Raw genomic sequence first — 23,797 nt, 5'->3', positions numbered from 1 at the left:
AGCACTAGGACTTGTCACGCAACGTTTTCACGGTAACACTACGACGTAAGAAACACATGGCACATACAATATACAAGTTAAATGTCTCCGCAGTTATGCAGAAAAAGGTGTCAAAAATACAAATGATACTACCTTCAATAACACAATCTCTAGTCAGTGGGTGGTGCACACATTGAGTAAATGCATTGTCACATATATTCACAACAGAACAGTCAATATAACAGAATCCACAAACAAATACATATATATAGCGTCACTAAAATGAAATGAACAATAAAAGTGTTAATAACGGCCAACAAAGCCACTGTCTTAAAGAAAAGTCTTTAGTGCTTATAAAGCGCTATTCTGCAAGGACGTTCTTGGCCAAGGACCCACAAGTTTCTTTAAACTGAGAGGACTGCGGTCTGATGTAATTAGGGTTGATTTAATTCGGCGTCTTGGTGTGCCTTGATGTGGGCAATCTAGAAGGAGGTGATATATATCTTCGTCTACAAATCCACAATTACATTCGGGGGCTTCCGCACGGCCAATTCTGTGTAAGAAATCTTTTGTGTAGGCAGTGCCTATAGCCTTAACCAATGAATAAGGGTTTCTACATTTCTGTCTAAGGACAATGAAAATTTGAATTCAATAAACAGATCACTATGATATAAATCCGATCTCGTAGAATTCTGGTGAAACCACAAATTTCAACGCATTTTGAAAGACGTTGTCCTTAAAATGCAGCGTAATTCACTCTTTGATATTGGGAGCGGAACCACATCATCTTTGAGGTGTGCTTGTCATTCTGCTTCATCGGCTGCTGTGTTGCCAGGAATGCTACAATGCCCTGTTATCCACTGGAATCCTATTTCATGTTTCGCTTCGCTTGCCTTTGTGAGGTCTTTAAGTGTTGCGTATGTTATACTATCACTGACTCTTTTGCCTTTTGTGCTACAGAGTAATGTTAGAGCCGCCTGTGAATCGCTGAGAATTACCCATTTTTGTGCATTTCTTAGTGATAATATAAATTTTATCGCACAGAGGATTGCGAACAGTTCAGCCGCTGTGGACGAAGTCCCACGAGATAACTAAAATGATTCTTGTTCGTTGAGGTGCGGTATAATGAATGCTGAAGTTGAAGAGGTTGCTGTGCTGGAGCCATCTATAGACGTTTATGTACGTGAATACCGCATATATATCTGGTAAAGTGCTACTTTTTGACCAACTTGAATGAACATGTCTCTTTTTCTCAATATCCCGTCTACTGAGAATTTGATTTTTGGAAGTGTATGCAGCCATGGAGGATATTCGACGTCTGAGTTCCAAAATTCATTTCTTGGCAATATATGAAGATTTTCTCGAATTTCTTTTTGTACACACAAGAACAACTCATTCTTGTGTGTGGCCAGTGTTCTTATTTTCCTCTGGCTTTCTTTTACTTTTGTTCTTTCCTGATTAGTGTATTTTATTTTTTATTTTAGAATATCTACCTCGACTGTTTTGTTTATTTAATAAAGAAAAAAGAAGAAGAAGATACGGCTGAAGATGAGATGACAAGGGTTCTCGCGATCCATGTAGCTTAGTCACATCACTTTCTTTATTTAAATTGTAATGTCCCTGAAGCTACGTTTTGGCAATGAGAAATACCAAAGTGCATATGCTAACTCAGTTCGTCGGAGATTTAGTAACCTACATAGAGATTTTACGCGCGGATTTACCTACGTCTCTATGAAAGGAGTCTGAACACAAGAATTATCGTGATATTGTGGGACGCCGTACATTGAGTGATTCGACGGGGCAAATAATTTGACTCTTATAATAAAGAGCCTATAACACGCTAACGTTCTTTATTCATTGAAGTGTATATGCGGAGCCTGGTGCAGCTGTTCGACTAGCTAAGCACCAACTTCCTGCTACTGTCGCAGTGCCCCCACTATAAGTTTCCGTGGTAAGGCTCAGCGAAGTGCCACGATGCTAAAATTCACGAATAAAAACTAACAAATGGGATGCTCTACAGTTCATACGTATGTGTACGCATGTTTAGGGTTAGAGATGACCGCAATCAGAAAAACACTAGCAGACTAGCCCATATTAACTTATTTCTCTCCGCAGTAGGAATGATGAGAAGCGACTGAATCTGGCGCACGATAGGCTTTAGTCTTTCCGAGGTGATAAATCGTTTCCAATCGATATTGGTCTTTCATGTATACAAATATTTCGTGACGCCTTGCAGAAACGATAAACAATAGTAATTTCTATCTCCCGCCTTCCCCCGTGTTTTCCTTAAATAAACGAAGGAGAAGTGCCAGGGTATCGGATGGACTCGATTTATTGGTTTGTCACTGAGATAAGTTCCTGCAGCTGCGGACCAAACCCACATCGCCAGCATTGCGTGCGTGGTGCTTCGCCGATTGAGGTATCGCGACGGCCATCCTCTCGCCCATTTTCTTCGGTGTTTGTGTATAAGATAAGGCACAAGTGTGTCAGCTAGCCCCGCTCACGGCCAAGGAGGCGGAAGTGGAGCGCCTCTAATAGCAGGCGTCCCGTACGTAGTACGTGAGCTTAGAAGCAGGCAACTGGCCAACGAACCCTCGTATATATTATCACGGCGTCATATGACTGCAAATTCGAGGCCCTCGCCAGGCCCTGAACGATAAGTTTAAGTAGATCAGAGAGGCTTGAATTTTTGTAACTCACAGGCGTGCGAAGCATCAGACAGTGAATCCAGAGGAAATATAGGCAGTCCCGGGGCTTCAGGAAGGCATCGTGATGCCCGAACGGAGAAAGCCCACATTGAAGGACCACAAACAGTGGTTGAAGGACTGGACAGAGTAATTTAGCATTGCGTTGCCGTGGTATACCATCACCGTGACCCGTTGCGATAGTTCATTGGCTGTGTCGCTTTGCTACTCAGCACGAGATCACTAGTTGGATTCCCGGTAGCGATGGTCTCATTCCGATGGGCGTAGCACGCTAAAACGTTCCTGTACCACTGTCTGGGTAGACACCAAAGGACCTCAGGTAGCCGAAGTTATTCCGCCTACCTGGATTAAGAAGAAAATCGGGGATCGATCCCGATAATGCTTCATACCAATAACATGCCAGGCGATCAGCCAAGCTGACACCTCCAGCATATCATCAAGTACAGCGTCTCTGTCACTACGTCAAGGTAGCGCATACTGACGAAAACTTATCCACAGTGCATCACGGGATAATAAAACGAAGAAACGGGCTGATATGATTGTTCTGGGATTCCTTCTAGACTAACCCTAATTGCTCATTCCGTTTTGTGTACTTTGAAGGTGGCGATTCCTACCCAGAGTGCTCTCGGGCTCTTCGAAGAGAAACACCCAGACGACTCTGCTGAACAGGGTTGTGTCCATGCCTGTCGGCATCGCTCCGACGGCGGCCCACTGCATCGTGCATCCCGATGCCGAGCTCGCCGTTGTGAAAGGTACTCGGGCAAATAGCATCGAGCACGCATATATATATATATATATATATATATATATATATATATATATATATATATATATATATCTATATATATATATATATATATATATATATATATATATATATATACACATATATATATATCTATATATATATATACAACGGACTTGTTAACCAAGCGGTGTCGAAATCTTCACGTTGAGGACAGGGGCCGGTGCTGTAGGGTCACAACCTTCGTCAGAGTATTCGAGTTTCAAACACAGACTAAAGTGTCATGCACCAACTTTAGATCATTAAAATTTTATTCTGTGGCTCACGTAATGGTAATAAAACATCAGACAGTGGTTTTCTCATGGTGCTCTTTTCATGTCGATCAAAACGTACTTTTCTGTTTTTCCACATAACTTTTTGTTCCAATGCTAACACCATTTTGGGCATGTAACCGAACTGATGCAAGCACTTGGGCATGTGTCTACAGACAAGTAATATAAGTAGAAATTTGGTCCTAGAGATATCTTGTTAACTCGCCGACAAAAAGAAAATCACGTCAGGAAAGACGGGCAAGCAAAGCTGGAACAGAATTTAGAAAGAAATAGGGTACCCGCCGTGGTTGCTCAGTGGCTATGGTGTTGGGCTGCTGAGCACGAGGTCGCGGGATCGAATCCCGGCCACGGCGGCCGCATTTCGATGGGGGCGAAATGCGAAAACACCCGTGTGCTTAGATTTAGGTGCACGTTAAAGAACCCCAGGTGGTCAAAATTTCCGGAGTCCTCCACTACGGCGTGCCTCATAATCAGAAAGTGGTTTTGGCACGTAAAACCCCAAATATTATTATTATTAAGAAATAGGGATGACATTATACATTACATTCAGCGTTTCTCTAGTCGTTAATAACCAGTGCGGCAATAAGCAGTACATTCGTGCTGCAGTGATAGATTTAGTACCGTGCGGAGGTGTGCGTCCACCTGGTCTGTCATGTTCTAAGTGAGATTATGGTAGAGCGGTTGGTATCGAATGAGTGAAATGCATCGAAAGAGTCAGACAGCTTCTGCGCCTAAGTGATAAGAAATAATATGTGCGCTTAAGAATCCATTCAATAATCACATGGCTATTCCTCAAAGGTATATTGGAAGCTTTCTTAAGAGGAAGCTTTAGCTCGGGCCCAACTCCGACGCGGCCTATTCAAATACATGTAAAACGCAAAAACGTTTTTATGAAATAACCCCTGAACCGATTTTAATGAAATTTGTTGCATTTGAAAGAGAAAGTTGAATTCTAGTGACTGTTGGAAGCGGAATTTCTATTTAGGGCTTGAATTTTCTCAAAACGATTTTCAAATATTTGACCGTTCGAAAAAAATAGAAGCACAATTTTTAAAAATTGATAGCTCTGTATCAAAAACAGATATCGCGGTTCTGTGAACGGCATCCATTAGATCATTGAAAGCGGACAAATTCGATTTGTCATTTTACATCTTACGTGAATTTGTTACGTTGTTTACAAGGGTTCTGCAAAAGCTGTATTTCCATCTTACTAAATTTCTTGAGATTCATGTGTAATATATCAATTTTGTCCGCTTTCCATGTACTATTAGATGCATTTCACAGAATTGTATTATCGTTTTTCCTTTAGGCGTTACGGAGTTGTAAACTTGGCAGTTTTGTTTTTTGGAAATTTCGGATTTTCGCCAGTTTTTAATAAAAAATTGACGCCATAACTCAAAAATTCGAAACCAACAGTCACTAGACTTTAAGTTTTTCTTTTAAATGCAACAAACCTCGTCAAAATTGGTGCAGTGGTCGCCGAGAAAAACGAATTCTCTTTTTACATGTATTTAGATAGGAGCACCCGAGCTAAAGCTTCCTCTTAAAGTCATACAGTTTGTTTTTGTGAGGTAAGCGTAGTTGTTCACGGCATTTTTTATGCGTGAGCACTGGCGCTTGTATGAATCGCGAGCTTCAATTATGAACACGTGTTGTTGAAACACAGGGGTTGCTACTCTCTCTTTTTTCAACTTGCACACGTTCACAGTGCCTCTGCTCCAGGAAATAAATATACGTGAAGTTCACACGACGCAAATAATGTTTGTGTAGTTTGCTCCGCGGTTTAGCACTGGATATTACAAAGCTTAAATGGTTGCGATGGTTTCGTTTTTCTGTAAGCACTGGGATTAGAAAATTAAAGCAGGAAGGATGTGGAGTTTTCACCTGGAACACTCGTACCTAGGCTGATACTCTTGCACAGTTTCAGAAAAGCACGTTCGGACATTCATTACATGTTGTTCTTGTATTGTGGCGGGCGCGTTACTGCTGACTCGTTACATTTCCGCCGCAGTCATGGTGAACTGCACGTGTGATGGTCGCATTGCACCGCGCAGTCATAGCAGAAACGACAGAGATATCACACCTTACGAAGACGTTATGACGTCCTAGATTGACAGCCCAACCTTGACAGTGCGTGGTCCGGGACTGTTACGTTCTATACCGACAGCGGCTCGTGAGGCAAAGACCGTGATGGCTGTCAGCGTGGTGCACTCCGCTTCGCTGGAAGAGATGGCAGCCGCCGCAGGCCCCGACGCCGTCCTCTGGGCGCAGCTGGATATCCGAAAGGACCGCTCCATAACGCTGGAGGAAGCCCTGCGCGCACAGCGCTGCGGCTTCGCAGCGCTTGTCGTGACGCTAGACGCCCCCCTTGTCGGACGCAAGGCCGCACCCGGGGTCACCGACCCAGTGGCAGAAGCCTTCGGAGAGACGTGAGTGATCGCCAGTATGCGTTGCAAGGGTGCATGCGTGTCATCCGGAAGGGTGGAATTCAATTAGCAGAACGTTACGTCGAAAAACTGCTCGGATTTCTACGGTATTTTACCGCAACAACTCATGCGTAAGCTGCGCAGCCGTGAGGCAGTACGTGTACACTCGGCCGCAAAAGTTTACGGACTCTGTGATTCGAGAAGAAGCTCAGTAAAGGTGGATCAAATATAAACGTGACTTTTGTTGTGGGATGCGTTCTACGGAATGGTACGCGTTGCCGACTGAGGGCGTGTTATGTGGAGGAGTCTGTTGTACGCGAGCAGCCGGCTGGTCTTCTTACATTGCTTCAGGCGTCTGTCGTACGATTTCTCGCACGATTGTCACTCCATCAAAGCTGCATATTACTGCGATCCTCTCACCACAAAACCCCACTGCCGCTGTCACTTATGCAAAAATAAGAGGAATAGATTGGAAACCACTCGAACACCCTCCCCATAGCATAACTTATCGCCCTGTGGCGTTTACCTCCTTGCGCCCCTCAAAGAAGTTTTGGGAGGACCAACGATACGACGACGATGCAGTGGAGGAGTACGTGTGGAGCTGGCTGCTGAGACAACCCACGTCTTTTTGTGCTGGCTGGATCAATAAGTTACCAATCCGCTGCAAAAAAGCACTTCTAAATCATGAGCTTACATAGAACAATAATGTACATTTGGTTTATTTCTGATCACAAATAAAAAATAGTAAATGAAAATCCTGTTTATATACGATCCATCCTCTATTTCTGCAGCCTGGTAGTCGACTTCCTGTAATTCGACCCTAATGGGACCAACAAAATTGGTCTAACGACCCGGCGTGTCGAAGTAAACGAGGAAGAGAAAAAACTTGCAGTTTCGCCTGAAAAGCGAAGCATCGATTGCGATAGTAAATTAGTAGGCAGCTATACGAAGTAAGGATAGCAGTTTTATCGGCCGTATAAACTTGGAAACATTCGCTTGGTAATAGAATTAAAAAGCATGGTGTGAGTGCACACAATCAAACATGAACACATCACACTCAATGAGCGCGGACACTCACTGTCAAAACATTGACGTGAGCAAGCGCGGCAGCAGCAGCGAGCGAATTGACCTTCATGCTGTCTATCGCTTGAATGCAAGAGCGGCGAGAACACAGCACGCACAGAGGTGTGAACCGTCTGCAGATAGCTTTCAAGATAAGACGCGCGAGGCCGGGCAAAGTACGCATTTGTTGGCAAAGCCGAAGCCGCTCCCTCCCTCCCTCCCTCCCGCGCTGCCTTCCCGCTACCCTCGAAGTATGACGTGCGAGATTGAGCCGCGATCGTCAGTTCCTTTTGCGCACGGTCGCAAAATGCGCAGTTGCTGCGGGAGCAGAACGTCGACCCCCCCCTCTTCTCCCCCCTCTCCTCCCGCCACGGCCTTTCGCGCGATGGAAGACGCGCTTGCTCTTCGCGCTCTTCCTTCGTGCGCGCCATATTAAGCCGCGCTCGTCGGTATCCCTCGCCTGCTTTCACTCGCACATACGGTGCACGACGCGCGGCGACGGTGTCCTCGCCATTGGACTTTATAGAGAACATCACGGCGACGGCAAAATACGCCTTCACTGTCCATATGATTGCTATAGTGATCAAAGCAGTAACGCACCGTTGATTTACTTGACTATTCACAGCCACAGGAATGCTATTGACAGCGTGTTTACAGGAGGTATTCAGAGATCTGGGTTGGGAAGAAGTGGGGATAAGAGTTATTGGAGAAAACATTACTAATTTGCGATTCGCTGATGATATTGCCTTGCTTAGTAACTCAGGGGACCAATTGCAATGCATGCTCACTGACCTGGACAGGCAAAGCAGAAGGCTGGTTATAAAAATTAATCTGCAAAGAACTAAAATAATGCTTAACTAGCTCGGAGGAGCACAGCAGTTTATGATAGGTAGCGAGGCACTGGAAGTGGTAAGGGAATACATCTACTTAGGGCAGATAGTGACCGCGGATCCGGATCATGAAATATCAGAAGAATAAGAATCGGCTGGAGGGCGTTTGGCAGGTATTCTCAGATCATGAACAGCAGGTTGCCATTATCCCTCAAGAGAGAGGTGTATAACAGCTGTGTCTTACCTGTACTCACCTATGGGGCAGAAACCTGGAGGCTTACGAAAAGGGTTCTACTTAAACTGAGGGTGACGCAACGAGCTATGGAAAGAAGAATGGTGGGTGTAACGTTAAGGGTATAAGAGGAGAGCAGATTGGGTGAGGAAACAAACGCGAGTTAATCACATTTTAGTTGAATTCAAGAAAAAGAAATGGGGCATGGGCAGGGCATGTAATGAGGAGGGAAGATGACCGATGGCCATTAAGGGTTACGGACTGGATTCCAAGAGAAGGGAGCGTAGCAGGGGGCGGCAGAAAGTTAGGTGGGCGGATGACATTAAGAAGTTTGCAGGGACAACATGGCCACAATTAGCACACGGCCAGGGTAGTTGTAGAAGTATGGGAGATGCCTTTGCCCTGCAGTGGGCATAGCCAGGCTGGTGATGATGTTGGTGTTGATGATTCACTTGGCACTATTTGTCGCGATTCTAAACGTCCTCGAAATGAACGCGCACTCTCTTATTATGGGGTCAAATGGGAAAAATGCCTTAAAAATAACATTAGAGCTCCCAAACAAAGTAAAAATTGAACGCACGCGCGATTTTCCGGCTAGGAAAACGTAAAGTGCCTTCGATTCTGGCTAAGAAAAAGAAATCACCGAACTTTACCTTCACAGGATGTAAATTTACTTAACGGCCATCTCCATCACTGTCAGACAACACTTTATCTCTGTTTAAGAAAAAGCACAACATGCCATCCTCTATATACGGTCCAGTGTTCTTGATATTCTGCATTTATCAAACAATTCTGCAATAATCGCGAACGCGAAGGAAACCCACACCTAGACTAACTACTCCGCCATGCTTGTTGCCGCTAGCTTAAATTACAAAATAACTTATAGTTTCAACGCGCTTTCGTCATCAGACTCAAGGCAGCGCGTGGCGTCATTACGAACCATGATGATAAAAGCGTTCTTTATCGGCCTTAAAATGGGTGGTCGGTAACCCTATTCCGGAGTCCGTTGGATCTTGTGGCGGCGGTTGACCCTTTCGGTCAGCTCCTGCTCAACTTTTGGGTCTACGCTGGACAGCATTTACTCCCACCACTGAATCGTTATTCTATCCTTTGAATTTTTGTGATGTCTTGGCAGCCAAATGACATGTAGTGCAGGTCCACCTTTATGCCACAGCGTGCGCATTGTGGCTCGTACTCCACGGGGTAGATTGGGTGAAGTGATTTTGGACATTGGTGCAAGTTTGTTTGTATTATTATCAGTATTATTTATTGTTCCTTGTCTAGTTGTTTACCCGGTGGTGCGTATCCCCTTCTGAATAGCCAGCAGTATTGTAGGATTTATGCGTGCGTGGTTAGCATGTTTAAGTAGCTGCGCTCATCAGTGTGTTGGGGGTGTCCTGGGTAGGAGTGCCTCGGGGTACGAGCGGTTCGGATGCGGCGTGTGCACCTTCGTTTCAATGTACGGACTGATGTGCTGGTGCCATGTGAGCTTCGCTTGTCTTTCAAGTTGCTCGATGTCCTTCAGGATAGCTGCTTGCCCTAGCCAGCCTTTGGTGGAGTTCCTGCGCGCTTTTTGGGCGCCCGCTATTATATTCGTGCGTTTCTGTGGGGTTATTGCGAGCAAAATGGCTGCCTCCTGCTTGTGTTGGGTCTCTTCACCTGATCGATGCACTATATGACTGAAGTTGCTATCCAAATCTGTGACTGCTATCGTCCTGGTGCCTCTCACCGGCTCTGCCACATCTGTATATAACGCGTCGCAGTCGTTTCTCTATTGTTTGAATGCGTTAGCCTTCTTAGAGTCCCTTAAGCACTTTTCAGGGGCTATGTATGTATCCATCTACATTTGTGTGCCTGTGTGTATGTATGTATCTATGCATATGCGTATGTTTCTATCCAACCGTTTTCCCACCCACCTAGGTCACAACGTAGTCAGTGATGTAATGGGTAGCGCGTCGGGCTGCTGTTCTGAGGAAACTGGGTTCGAAACCAACCATCGAAACCAACAATCTTTTCACTGAGCATGTGGTAATATGTGTATACGTGCCGCTCTTCGACGAACCTCTTTCACGCCAACATGGGTCACTGTAGATGCGGGACTGGGTAGGTACCGTTGTTCTAAGAAACAATATGACGCTGACTTGGAGCACTGCGTATGTGCCACTCGGTCCGCGCTGGACTTCAATGAGCCTCTTTTAATGCCCATTTGGGTCGCTAGGTGTGTGCCAGCATGTGCGTGCGGCTCTACAATGAACGTCCTTGACACCAACTTTGGGCAACTAGGCACGTGCCTCCGGAAATGTGCCGCTCTACAATGACGAAAAGACCCCTTAAATTTCTGCGGTGCTTGCGTTATTTTCTTATTGAATGTGCGGCTCGGCAGGCAGCTCGATTTAGTTTCTGCAGGCGCTTTCTGGTTTGCGCTGTTTTTATTGTGAGTCAAAGAATTGAGGGCACGATTGAAAGGCGACGCCCTTGCCGCGTCATTGGGTGCAAGAGCGGGGGGAGTGTGACGTCCGTTCAGATTGCGGCCCGTTTCAAATTGGTCAGCACTGCGGCTGCCCCTCATTTGCCGACGTCACACAATTCGTGCGAAAATGGCGGTCGCTGTCGATTGGAAGGCCTTACACATTCAAATTTGAAGCTTGAATGTGCACTAAGAGCCTACGTTATATACCCGTGCAATGGCCGCATTCATAAAAAAGCCGTGCCCAGAAATTTGTAAAAAAAAATCCCCCAGAAATTATATCTAAAAGTTAACCCTGTATAAGCCGCACCCTCTATTTTTTTAGAAGATTGGCAGTGTTGTCCGTCGTACGGTGGAAAATTCCGCATTTCCTTGTCTCGGTGGCAAAACAAGGCACTCGTACCGCATTTTCGGTGCGTAAAGGTAGCAAAAACACAGCCTCCGAGATTACGCAGCTGCCTCCGAGACGATGCCATCGCTTGTCTGTGGGGCGGCATCATTTATTCCAGCCGGCTGCTGACGCGCTACGGGAATAGCGAAGAATAGCTAGAACCACTACAAGCGTGTATTCCGGTTCACCAAAGTACCACCGAAAATATTTACGAAGGAAAAATGGTCTGTCTTTTTCTTTGTGTAATGGCCACAGCCCCGATTTTCACCCCAAATCTCGGCGAAAAAGCTCCTGCAGCCATCACAGCAGTATATGCGGTAGTTGTTTTTCTTTCTTTTTTTGTATAACCATTATGACCCCTTCTAGTTACAATGATAAACTCGGAATAGTTGGGCTACTGTGCCATGGCGCCTATAAAGCACTTGTCACGTGAACTTAAAGCAGACCTAAGAAAAGCTTTCAAGGCCGCGAAGTCGTACACAATCGCGCACATCGCAGGCATTACGAAGTGGCGATCGCGCCAGTTGCAGTACGTATTTGTGGTTCTGCCTTTATTTGTACGGGGCTAGGTTAATCTAAGCTTACGTAATGTTATTGCTTAGGGCTACATTAACATGAGTCATGTTTAATTGAGTCTCGGTACCTGATTTCGATGACCACAGAGCTCGATTCCTGAAAGGGGGAGCCGCGTCTCACCCCGATCACCTATACTCTCTGGCGGGTGCAAATAAAGTGCTTTCTCTCTCTCTCTCATCGCAGCTTCTTACGTCTTCGAGGTGGCACGCCCGGCCATGAGTGGGACCCTTGCCAGAGCTGGGATGACATCGACTGGCTGCGCAAGAATGTGGACCTGCCTCTAGTCATCAAGGGCATCCTCGGAGGTGAGCCGTGTGATTCGTCATGTCTAACGATGCGAGATGCGGAAACACCCGTGTGCTTAGATTTAGGCGCACGTTAAAGAACCCCAGGTAGTCGAAATTTCCGGAGTCCTCCACTACGGCGTGCCTCATAATCAGAAAGTGGTTTTGGCACGTAAAACCCCATAATTTAATTTTTTAATGTCTAACGATGTGCGATGCGCGGAAACGGGATTCGTGTTTCAAACCAAGTGGCTTCTCGGAAACAAACTTCTGGTTATTTACCGAGTTTACGCACGGTTACACAAGACCCAACAAAAATAACCAGTTTCAAGTGCGGTATCATCATCATCATCATAATCATCATCATCATCATCATCATCCTGGCTACGCCCACAGGAGGGCAAAGACCTCTCCCATACTTCTCCAACCACCCCGGTCATGTGCTGATTGTGGCCATGTTGTCCCTGCAAACTTCTTAATCTCATCCGTCCACCTAACTTTCTGCCGCCCCCTGCTACGCTTCCCTTCCCTTGGAATCCAGTCCGTAGCCCTTAATTACCATCGGATATCTTCCCTCCTCATCACATGTCCTGCCCATGCCCCATTTCTTTCTCTTCATTTCAACTAAGATGTCATTAACTCGCGTTTCCCCCCACCCAATCTGCTCTTTTCTTATCCCTTATCGTTACACCCATCATTCTTCTTTGCGTAGCTCGTCGCGTCGTCCTCAACTTCAGCAGAACCCTTTTCGTAAGCCTCCAGGTTTCTGCCCCATACGTGAGTACTGGTAAGACACAGCTATTATACACTTTTCTCTTAAGGGATAGTGGCAACCTGCTGTTCATGATTTGAGAATGCCTGCCAAGCGCACCCCAGCCCATTCTTCTTCTTTTGGTTATTTTAGCCTCATGATCCGGATCCGTGGTCACTACCTGCCCTAAGTAGATGTATTCCCTTAGTACTTCCAGTGCCTCGCTACCTATGGTTCTCTTCCGCGACTGCTAAACATTACTTTAGTTTTCTGCAGATCAATTTTCAGACCCACCCTTCTGCTTTGCCTCTCCAGGTCAGTGAGCATGCATTGCAATTGGTGTCCTGAGTTACTAAGCAAGGCAATATCATCAGCGAATCACAAGCTACTAAGGTATTCTACATTAATTCTTATCCCCAATTCTTAGCAATCTAGGTCTCCGAATACCTCGTGTGAACACGCTGTGAATAGCATAGGATAGATCGTATCTCACTGCCTGACGCCCTTCTTTATTGGGATTTTGTTGCTTTCTTTTTGGAGGACTATGGTGGCTGTGGAGCCACTATAGATAAATTTCAGTATTTTTGCATACGGCTCGTCTAAACCCTGATTTCGTAATGTCTGCATGACTGCTGAGGTTTCGACTGAATCAAACGCTTTCTCGTAATCAATGAAAGGAATATATAAGGGTTGGTTATATTCATCACATTTCTCTATCACCTGATTGATAGTGTGAATATGGTCTATTGTTGAGTAGCCTTTACGAAATCCTGCCTGGTCCTTTGGTTGACAGAAGTATAAGGTGTTCCTGATTCTATTTGCGATTACCTTAGTACTTTGTAGGCAACGGACAGTAAGTTGATCGGTCTATAGTTTTTCAAATCCTTGGTGTAGTAGTTGTAGTAGTAGTAAACGACTTTATTGAGGCCCTCAGGAGCTAACCGGGGGCCTGCAGCTCCCTACCCAGCTGTTGGCTAGTCCCATGTCGGAACAGAGAGGCCGTTCCTCTCCGCTCGTTCAGGGGCCCTCTGGACAGCCAGGAGCTGGACGTCTTGTTTCGGGTCTGTGATGGCCTTCTTCCAGTCATCTTCTCGGTTAAAATCCTGTAACACAGGGCACTGCCAGAGCATGTGATTTAATGAGCTAAATTCAGTGCCACAATCTGGGCAGAGTGGATCAATGTCCGGGTGGAGCATGTTCAGAAAGCCCCTAGAGGGGCTGGACCCCGTCTGGAGCATGCGGAGCCTGCTAGCTTGTGACCTGTTGAGCTTATGATGGGGGAAAGAAAAACTCTGCCGATTCCTTCTGTAATGAGACGTGATTTCATAAAAAGTAACTAGTGGATCACTGTGGACGAGCTCTCCTGAACTCACCCGAGAGAGCATCCCGTCGCGGCATACGAAACCTCGCGCACGGTCGTGGGCTATCTCAATGGGGTTCAGGTGACCCGGTAATACGTCTGGTCCCATGTGAGCTGGGAACCAGACTATGTGGTGAAAAATGTCAGAGGGGTGTTTGCCGTTCAGAATCTTGGCTGCTTTTTTGGCTATCAATCCCGATGCGAACGCTCTAACGGCTGCTCGGGAGTCCATCTACACCGTAGTCCATTTTGAGTCAAGTAATGCGAGAGCTATAGCAGCCTTAATAATGGGGTTTTACGTGCCAAGACCACTTTCTGATTATGAGGCACGCCGTAGTGGAGGACTCCGGAAATTTCGATCACCTGGGGTTCTTTAATGGGCACCTAAATCTAAGTACACGGGTGTTTTCGCATTTCGCCCCCCATCGAAATGCGGCCGCCACGGCCGGGATTCGATCCCGCGACCTCGTGCTCAGCAGCCCAACACCATAGCCACTGATCAACCACGGCGGGTCTATAGCAGCCTGTTCCGCCACATCGACCGAGGAGGTCTTCAGCGAGGCTGCCGAGAGGAGTTCTCCCCTGTCATTGACTATGGCTACGGAGAACTTATTGGCACTGGCGTGTCGCGCCGCGTCAACAAAGGTCTCTGTTCCGGATATGTTCTTTAAAAAAGTTCTAGCCCTCGCTAACCGTCGACATTTATTGTGTTGGGGGTGGACATTCCTTGGGAAAGGGTCTACAATAAAGCAGTTCCTTGTTTTAATATCAAGTTGCGTGGTATTTCTCTAATTGAAGCTAGGACGGAGGCCTGCCGCATCCAGCAGTCTTCTGCCTGCTTTGGAGTTTGATAATCTAATAATTTGTGCTGATATTTGTGCTTCTATTGAAAGTTTATTGAAAGCCCTAGTATTTTGATAGTCTACTTTCGGGATGGTGTGCCCATCTCTGGCACGAACGCTAATGGGCACCTGATCGAGTGGGGTGAGTCCCCTAGCACCTCGTCTAGCCTGTCTGTACAGCAGGAGTTCAGACTTTCCAGGCGAGAGTGCCAGTTCCATACCTTCCAAGAAAGACTCTGCAACATCCAGAGCCTCCTGTAGAGCTTGTTCGACCGTAGCCTCCGACAATCAAAGACACCAGATTGTAATATCGTCAGCATATAATGCATGACCTACGTAAGGAATTGCTGCAAGGCTTTCCGACAACTTGCGCTTTGCTGTATTAAACAGAAGGGGTGAGATAACTGCCCCTTGGGGAGTACCCCTTCTTCTGAGTATGAAATATTCCGAGACTGATTGCCTCAACTTTATGGCCGCCGTCCTGCTCTCGAGGAAGGATGCAACGAAGGAGAAGAATTTAACTTCTAAGTTCAAGGCCGATATCTCCTGAAGGATATAGTCATCTGCAATGTATCGAATGCCTTGGATAGATCCAGTGCTTGGACCCCTTTACATCTTTGCTTTGAGAGTTGATTACCTGTGTTTGGAGCAGGAGCACGACATCCTGCGTTGAAAGCAAGGGCCTGAAACCAACCATATTATACGGGAATAGTTCGTTGCGCTCGATATGTCTCGATATCCTGTTATGCACTGCATGTTCCACTACTTTGCTAATGGAAGAAGTAATGGAGATAGGACGGAGGTTCTCCAAGCTGGATGATTTACCTGGCTTGGGGATTAGGGCCACTGTGGCCTTCTTCCAACTCTCCGGTACAACAACACCCTCCTCCCATACCTCATTTATTTCCTTCACTAAAGCTTAAATTGCTTTGTCATCCAAACTTATTAAGAGCCGGTTTGTAACTCCGTCGGGGCCTGGGGCAGACCTTCCGTTTAAATTGTGCAGCGCTTCCCTGATCTTAGCTTCCGAGAAGGGGACGTCCAGATCTGGGGCAGGCGCGCCCTCATACTGAGGGAGGAGAGAACCTGTGCTTTGGCCAATTGGAACGTATTTGTTGGCGAGTTTCCGAAATATGGAGGCTTCAGAGATGCCTTCCATTTTTTCCTTATTAATTATACGGTCTATGACTAGTCTCCGAGTACATTTGGATTGTCCATCGTCTAAGAAATGTTTGAAGAGGGTCCATTTGACTCCTTTGCATATTTTTCCATCCGCTCCCGAGCAGGCGTCTCTCCATTGCTGTTTATTAAGTTCAGAGCAATGCTCCTTAATGAGTTTATTGAGCTCCGCTATCTTTTTCCGTAGCCTGTGACTGAGTCTTTGTGTCTTCTATCTCTCGAGGAGAGAGCGTTTGGCTTCCAGGAGGTGCGCTAACCTTGCGTCCATCCCTGGGGCATCAAAATCCGTAACTATTTCCTTGGTGGCCTTCTAGACATCCATATGGATCTGTACAAGCAGTTCACTGAAGGTGTCGTATACTGCCTCATCTTCATCTCTTATTTTCCTAAAGAGGTCCCAGCCTCTGTATTTATACGTTTTGGGAGGAGTTGCTATTATTTCCATTCTGAGTTCTATTATGTAGTGGTCGCTCCACAAGTTCTCCTGTAAGTTGGACCACGTGGACACTGCATTTCTAGTGAAGCTGAGATCAGGCGTCGTGTCTCTGGCGACCGAGTTTCCCAACCTCGTGGGGAAACGTGGGTCCGAGACCAGCGTTAGGTTTAGGTCTGTACTCGCTGCAACTAGGTTGGTCCCTTTCTTTGTTCGTGTTACATAACGCCAAGCCGGGTGGAGAGCGCTGAAATCTCCTGCGACTATTGAGGGCTCCTTTTCGCCGTGGTTGCGACCCTATTTAGTAGTGAGCGGAGATTATGCTTATATGCGGAGGGAGAGCTGTACAAGTTGAGAATGAAAATGTTATGTCGGATTTTTCCGTGGGGGATGATTTCAATTAACTGTGCCTCGAGACCGGATTTCTTATCTGAGTTACAAATTTTGACTACGTGCTCCTGAAAAGAGGTGTCTTTCCTGACGAATGTGGTGATACCTCGGCCATTTTCTCCTTTTTGGCTAACCGAACGGTAGCCCGACAAATTTACCTTCTCACTAAGTGTTTCTTGCAAGAGCAGGACGTGTGGCATTAAAGGGAAGCTGAAAGGTTTTCCAGAAAAAATGAGTGAACATCTGTACATAATGGTTTTCAACCCTCCGAATTCGAATATCGTATCGAAATTGAGCGAAAGAAACCGCAAATATATTTTATTTCGACGAAAAGTGCAGCAGCGGACATGCCCAGCTCGCGCGTCTCGTTTCCGCCTGTGATTGGTCGGGCGCCTCGTGACGTCAACACTAGTGTTCGTCCGAACCGACCGCTGCCGCTACACATGAAGCGCGGTGCCAGGCAGTTTGGTGCTGTTTTTCTGAGACGGTAATGGAAAATTTAGAGAGACTGCGTTTTTCTGAGGAGTTCGGCGTTACTCCCTACATGTACGAGCCGATTGCGAAGAGCCGGCCTCTCGAAGAAGCAAACGATGTTGGTGCGAGCAGTGCTTTCGACGCGAACGAAAGCGAAGTCTTGGGATCTCCTCGTGTTGGAAATGCTCTTTGGTGAGTACGTTTTTTGCAAAGCGATCTAGTGATCTCGCCATCTTTCCCCGATCTAGTGAGCTCGTTTCCGGTCAAACAACTGTAGTGTTGTGTTCCTGCATGCCTCCTCGTGGAACGTAAGCGGGGATGCGATAGTCGGCATTTGTGCGCTGTCCAAAGCTGTCGGCAATCTACAAAGATGGTTTAAACGCGTGAAAAGCTTCCCAGTTCACGCAGTACATGTAGTGACCTTCATATGTGCGCCATCCGCACACTACTCGTAACCGAAGTCGTAAAGGCGGCGAATTCCGTCGGCTACGTGAGACGGTCGGTTTCTCGCTGTGCGCGAGAGAAGGGGGGAGCGTAGCGTCCTGGCGTGCGCCGGCTTTCCAGCACATGCAAACTCTACATTTGCACTGCGTTATGGTAGCTGAATGCAGGCTGTTTTACAACACGTGCAAATAGAAAATTCACGGCGCTTTGCGACGAAACCTGCGTCAAGGGCGGGAGATAAACATGCACCTTCCGTTCAGCGTGCTAACACGAAGGAGCTCGCAGTAAATCAAAATCCAGGTTTGGGCGAGTTCGTGTATCCATAAGGCCTTCCAACACCAGTTATCATCAGTCTGTCCGCACTTGTGCCGTCTTTGTTTTCGTTGCTCCGATCTTTTCGCGCTGCGTTTAGAAAGCCTGCTAGTGGCAAGTAGTCCTCTCTCATTCTGTGGCCATATACAGCAACTGCGCAGGCCGAATTGCAGGGCTGACAGCGATGACGAGCTCCTTGTGTACGCGAACACTGACGGCATTGCGCCGGGCCTTAGACGAGCCGACTTGACTGGCAAACCCAACGCACGTTTTAATGATAAATTCTGGTGATAATCGTCGTCACGGAAGTGGTTGGAGCACAGCACTGTTGTTCTTGAGGGCTTGAAATTCTTTCGCTTCACAGCAGCCTCCCACTTCGTTAAAAGCTTCTTGTCTTGTGGGAAGTAATGGAAGACAACATCGTAGCGGCCGCTGGTGTTCGTGCAACCGTAGGCTGCACAGAAAGCCGGCATGATCGGCCCACCACTTCAGTTGATGCTGCGCACGTTGACTACCACTCTACATACACGCAGACGCACCAACAAAGGAATGCAGGGTCGATCGAAGCAGATTACGATGGCACGCACGCAGAAACAAGCACGGTCAGGCACGGAGGCTACAAAGGAACGGAACACTAGTGTTGACGTCACAACACCGCGGTTTCCGGTCTCCGCTCGCATCGTCAGCGTCAGCAGCAGCGCGCGGCATTCGACGGGGAGCGGAGCTACAGCGCAATTCTAACCGACGATTACGTCGTTCCTAATTGAAAAAAAAACCCCAAATTTTACCTACATGGTTTATAAGGTTCCCGCATCGAGCGTCTTATTGAATTCGACAGACTCTTCAGCTTCCCTTTAACGCTTGTGCTTTGATGAGCTGCAATAGAGCAGCCAGATAATTAGGTTTCCGGTTTGTCCCGCCATATTGATTTTTATTGAACTAGCATAGCCTGCAGGGAACTCGTGTTATAGGGATCCTGCTATACTTTCTTAGCTTTTGCAATGGTGCCAGTGGTGATGCTTTTGATTTTGCCAGAATCTATCATTTTCATTTTAGACTCGAGGATGCCAACTGTACGTGTTAGGGGGGAGATGTTGCCGTCCATATGCTCGACAGTGCTAGACTGAATGGCTAAGGCCTCTCACATCTGCATGAGCGATTCCTCAATTACCTTCAAAGACGCGAGTATGTTTGGCTCTGGCTTAGCGTCCTGAGTGGCTGACTCGTCAGTTTGCATGGGCTCTCTTTCCGTGGTCGCGGGAGGGGAAACAGCTTTGCGCTTATTCGACCCTTCTGTTTGAACTGGTATCGGTAAGGCTACTTCGTGGGGTTCACGCGAGTTATGGAAGAGCTCGAACTCAGACTTCAGCGTTCGTAGGGCCTCTTTTAGCTCTGCATTTTCTTTCTTAAAGGGAAGCTGAAACGGTTTTCAATTTCCATGAATTGCTGGGATTGGGAAGAACAGACCTAATAATTTGCGGTTCCGAAATTTTTTTCTTCGTTTTGTTAATATAAGGGGCGGAAATCGCTTTCTAAAGCACCCCCGCGGACACGCCCCCATCGCTTCCCGGAGCGCCGGGTGAGGTGGTTTCCAGAGGAGAGAACCGGTGAGAGTGTCGTCATTCGCGGGGACTGAGCTGCCGGACTGGCGTGCTGGCATGTGCTGGCATGCCTCTTTCCGTCCTGCGCTTTACTGAACGATCCGAGAGATCTGCCGCCGCCGCCGCTCACGTTTGTTTTCTTTTGCGATTTTCGCAAACTGTTCTTTCGTGAAGCTGCCCGTCGCGGCAGCTTCACGTGCATGCTCGCGCTAGCAAACGCCGCTGGCACGCTGCGAAGCATAGACGGAAACGCGCGCAGTAATAAATTTTGGTGACCGGACTTCGTGCGTAGCTTCCACAGCGTTGCACCTGAGGTATAAATTGGAGTATAGGCTTGCCTAGTGACATTCAACGTACGGTTGCAGTTATCGTGTTTACCACACGGTGGTGCTAAAACTGCCCAATATCTTTATGTCAACACTAGCATGGAGCACGCATACCGATTCTTGATCGAGCCACAATCGCAAAGTCGTCGAACCATAGTATGAATATTGCACATATAATATGGCCATCTCTGGATGTGTGTGATAAGCAACTTCCGTGACTGTACCTCGCAGCACTGCATGTGGGCGCTTTGAAACGCGGCACTTATGTTCGCGATCGTGTATCAACACTAAAAAAACCACGGCACTTTAGACAAGCAGCGGCAAGGTGCTTGACATCGCGGAATTGCACCCGTGTTTACAATCTAATGAGAAGTTAGTGCTTCGGCATTCTTCCAGCAGCAAGTTCCCAGTGACACTTTAGCGCATTTTTTCTCCCGTCATTGGAACGTGCAGTTACATGAAAAAAAAAGACATACGTACCAGCTAAGATTTCCAAGGCGCGAGAAGGTGCACAAATCGCTCTCGCTGCCGCCGTTACCGCCATCGTTTTCTGTATCGGCTGTCGGTTCGAACATGTACGGCGAAAATACAAGCTGTCCGAGACAGCGAGAACGTTCCATAATGCTTACAACTCAGCTATGAAGCCAGAACAAAACAGCGTGCTACGCTCTGAAACGGCGGCGCCGACCGGCGATTGCCGCGATTGACGTCACAGCGGCCCCGACTAATCACGGGCAACAGCGGCGTTCGCGCGATGCCCTGAGGCGCTGGTGCTCGTTTTCTTGAAAAAAAAAACAGCTGCTTGCGTTTGTTTCCGCCCTTTTTGAACCAGATATTCGTGTTCAGGGGACTCAAAACTGTAGAATGCCGCAGAGAACTCATTTTCTTCGAAAAGTGTTTCAGCTTCCCTTTAAGCATTAAAATCTGATTGCTCTCTTTTATGCTCCAGCTAGATGCCCTGTGTTACCTTTTTGCCGCTTGGGGTGTTCATCCTGGCCTTGTCCGCCCAGGACATTGGTTCCTGGATGCGGACCCTGGAACCCGATCGTCCTCTCGAACGGAAGCGTCTGCTGCTATTGTCGCGCCCTCTGGAGCGAGAGCGTGATCTGCTGCCGGGGCGCCCTCTGGATCTGGAGCGGGAACGTCTTCTCGATGCCGATATGTTGCGGTGGGGGGAGTAGAAAGGCTTCTCTCCCGTCATTGCTTCTCCGCCGCTAGCTGTGTTAGGGTGGCTAGTTGTGTCGAAGCCACGTGGTCCTGCCGCCAGCTGCGCGTGCATTGCGCGTCTGCGGCGCCGCCGTCTTTGGCGCACAATGTATGGCACCTGGAAGCGCTGTTTGCACTTGCGGTCTGCCGTTTGGTGTGCCCCAACCACAAATGGCGCACTTGGGATGACATTGACGATCCTCTGATGGTGTGAGCATGCCACATCCGCGGCATTTTTTCTGATCTTCGCCCTTCGGGCAAACGTCGGCCCTGTGGCCCAATTCTCTACACGCATAACAAACGTCTACTTGCCTACGATACAAGGAACAAGGGTAGCGAACACCATCACACACGACGTTTAGGGGAACCTTGTGCCCGTCGAACCACACGATCACTGTTGGTGTCTTCTTGATTCTTGGAACCCCCAGAACGCCGGGGTTTCTCCCGTATACGATCATCTCCGTGAGTTCTGCGTCACGAATGTCCACATTGATTCCAGGGATCACTCCTTTACATGTGTCGTCCGACGCAGCCATGTATGCCGCCACTTCTATGACGACACTTGCCATACAAATCTGTTGAACCTTGGCGTAGGCGCACGCGTTCGCCTCGAACGGCGTGGCAACCACGAGAATGTTTAGGAAGGGGTTCGTGCACAACGTGTCGTCGAACAACTGCTCCGCTGTTAGGGAAGCCGCCTTGGCGAGCGCACGCTTGAAAATAATAAGGTCCGTCTTCTTCACGTCCATCCCTCCACGAGGCCTTATAATGGTCTGGTAGCGATTCCTAGGAAGGTTCACGATTCTTGAACCTTCCACGACTCGTCTCAATACATTCTGCGGTGTGGCATTGCGGGCGCCGCCATTACCGCTTCCTTTCGCTGACGTGAGCACGTTAGGATCACACCGCTCGGCAAGTTTCTTCTTCTTGCTTACGACTTCGCTCCAGCCTGACCACTCCGCTTCCTCCGGATTTATTTCCATGCCTTCTACAACCGAAGTATTGGGGTTGGAGGCCATTTTCTAGCTCGACGACGCGTTGGGCCTAGGCTCGACGCCTGCCCGACCACCCCGTATGGTTTGGCTCGTTAGGCGTAGCTGCGCGTCAACGTGGCGTGCGGTGGACAAGTCTCGAAAAAGTCCGATAAATCCACCCACCGGTAAGATTTCGGTAGCCGCTTGTTGCTTGCAGCAAACTGCGTCGATTGATGCACAGTTTCTGTGGGTTGAGGCAAAAAAAATCTGGTCCATAAGGTCTGTAGAAACGGGAGCCGACGTGCTCGCACATGTGCGTTCGAAAATGTCGTCTTCTTCCAATATTTGGCGTCCCCTTTCTTTTAGAATAAGATTATGTTGGCGTTCTTCCTGGTACATAAGAAGCCGATCAATGAGTTAGCGGTAAGAGGGAAAATAGAGGAATTCGAGATCAAGCTACAGAACAGGAATTCGGCCTTAACTCAGGAAGAGGACCTTAGTGTTGAAGCAATGAATGACAATCTTGTCGGCATCATTAAGGAGTGTGCAATGGAAGTCGGTGGTAACTCCATTAGGCAGGACACCAGTAAACTATCGCAGCAGACGAAAGATCTGATCAAGAAACGCCAATGTATGAAAGCCTCTAACCCTACAGCTAGAATAGAACTGGCAGAGCTTTCGAAGTTAATCAACAAGCGTAAGACAGCAGACATAAGGAAGTATAATATGGATAGAATTGAACATGCTCTCCGGAACGGAGGAAGCCTAAAAACAGTGAGGAAGTAACTAGGAATTGGCAAGAATCAGATGTATGCGTTAAGAGACAAAGCCGGCAATATCATTACTAATATGGATGAGATAATTCAAGTGGCTGAGGAGTTCTATAGAGATTTATACAGTACCAGTGGCACCCACGACGATAATGGAAGAGAAAATAGTCTAGAGGAATTCGAAATCCCACAGGTAACGCCGGAAGAAGTAAAGAAAGCCTTGGGAGATATGCAAAGGGGGAAGGCAGCTGGGGAGGATCAGGTAACAGCAGATTTGTTGAAGGATGGTGGGCAGATTGTTCTAGAGAAACTGGCCACCCTGTATACGCAATGCCTCATGACGTCGAGCGTACCGGGATCTTGGAAAAACGCTAACATAATCCTAATCCATAAGAAAGGGGATGCCAAAGACTTGAAAAATTATAGACCGATCAGCTTACTGTCCGTTGCCTACAAACTATTTACTAAGGTAATCGCAAATAGAATCAGGAACACCTTAGACTTCTGCCAAGCAAAGGACCAGGCTGGATTCCGTAAAGGCTACTCAACAATAGATCATATTCACACTATCAATCAGGTGATAGAGAAATGTGCGGAATATAACCAACCCTTATATATAGCTTTCATTGATTACGAGAAAGCATTTGATTCTGTCGAAACCTCAGCAGTCATGGAGGCATTACGGAATCAGGGTGTAGACAAGCCC

General features: G+C 47.4%; 1 protein-coding gene across 7 annotated transcripts in view; it reads left to right on the top strand.

Annotated features, from left to right (window-relative positions):
* Positions 1 to 23,797, top strand: part of LOC142580050 (2-Hydroxyacid oxidase 1-like) — a 134,551-nt gene that overhangs the window by 78,790 nt on the left and 31,964 nt on the right. For all 7 annotated transcript variants that reach the window (XM_075690807.1, XM_075690808.1, XM_075690802.1 and 4 more), the window contains 3 exons: positions 3,285 to 3,436; positions 5,929 to 6,190; positions 11,929 to 12,050. In XM_075690807.1, coding sequence (XP_075546922.1) covers positions 3,285 to 3,436; positions 5,929 to 6,190; positions 11,929 to 12,050 — 536 coding nt within the window. The remainder of the gene's footprint in view (positions 1 to 3,284; positions 3,437 to 5,928; positions 6,191 to 11,928; positions 12,051 to 23,797) is intronic.

Source organism: Dermacentor variabilis, chromosome 4 (assembly GCF_050947875.1).
Source record: "Dermacentor variabilis isolate Ectoservices chromosome 4, ASM5094787v1, whole genome shotgun sequence".
Lineage (NCBI taxonomy): Eukaryota > Metazoa > Arthropoda > Arachnida > Ixodida > Ixodidae > Dermacentor > Dermacentor variabilis.
The sequence above is the reverse complement of the archived record's forward strand: the minus strand, read 5'-3'. Positions and strand labels throughout refer to the sequence as shown.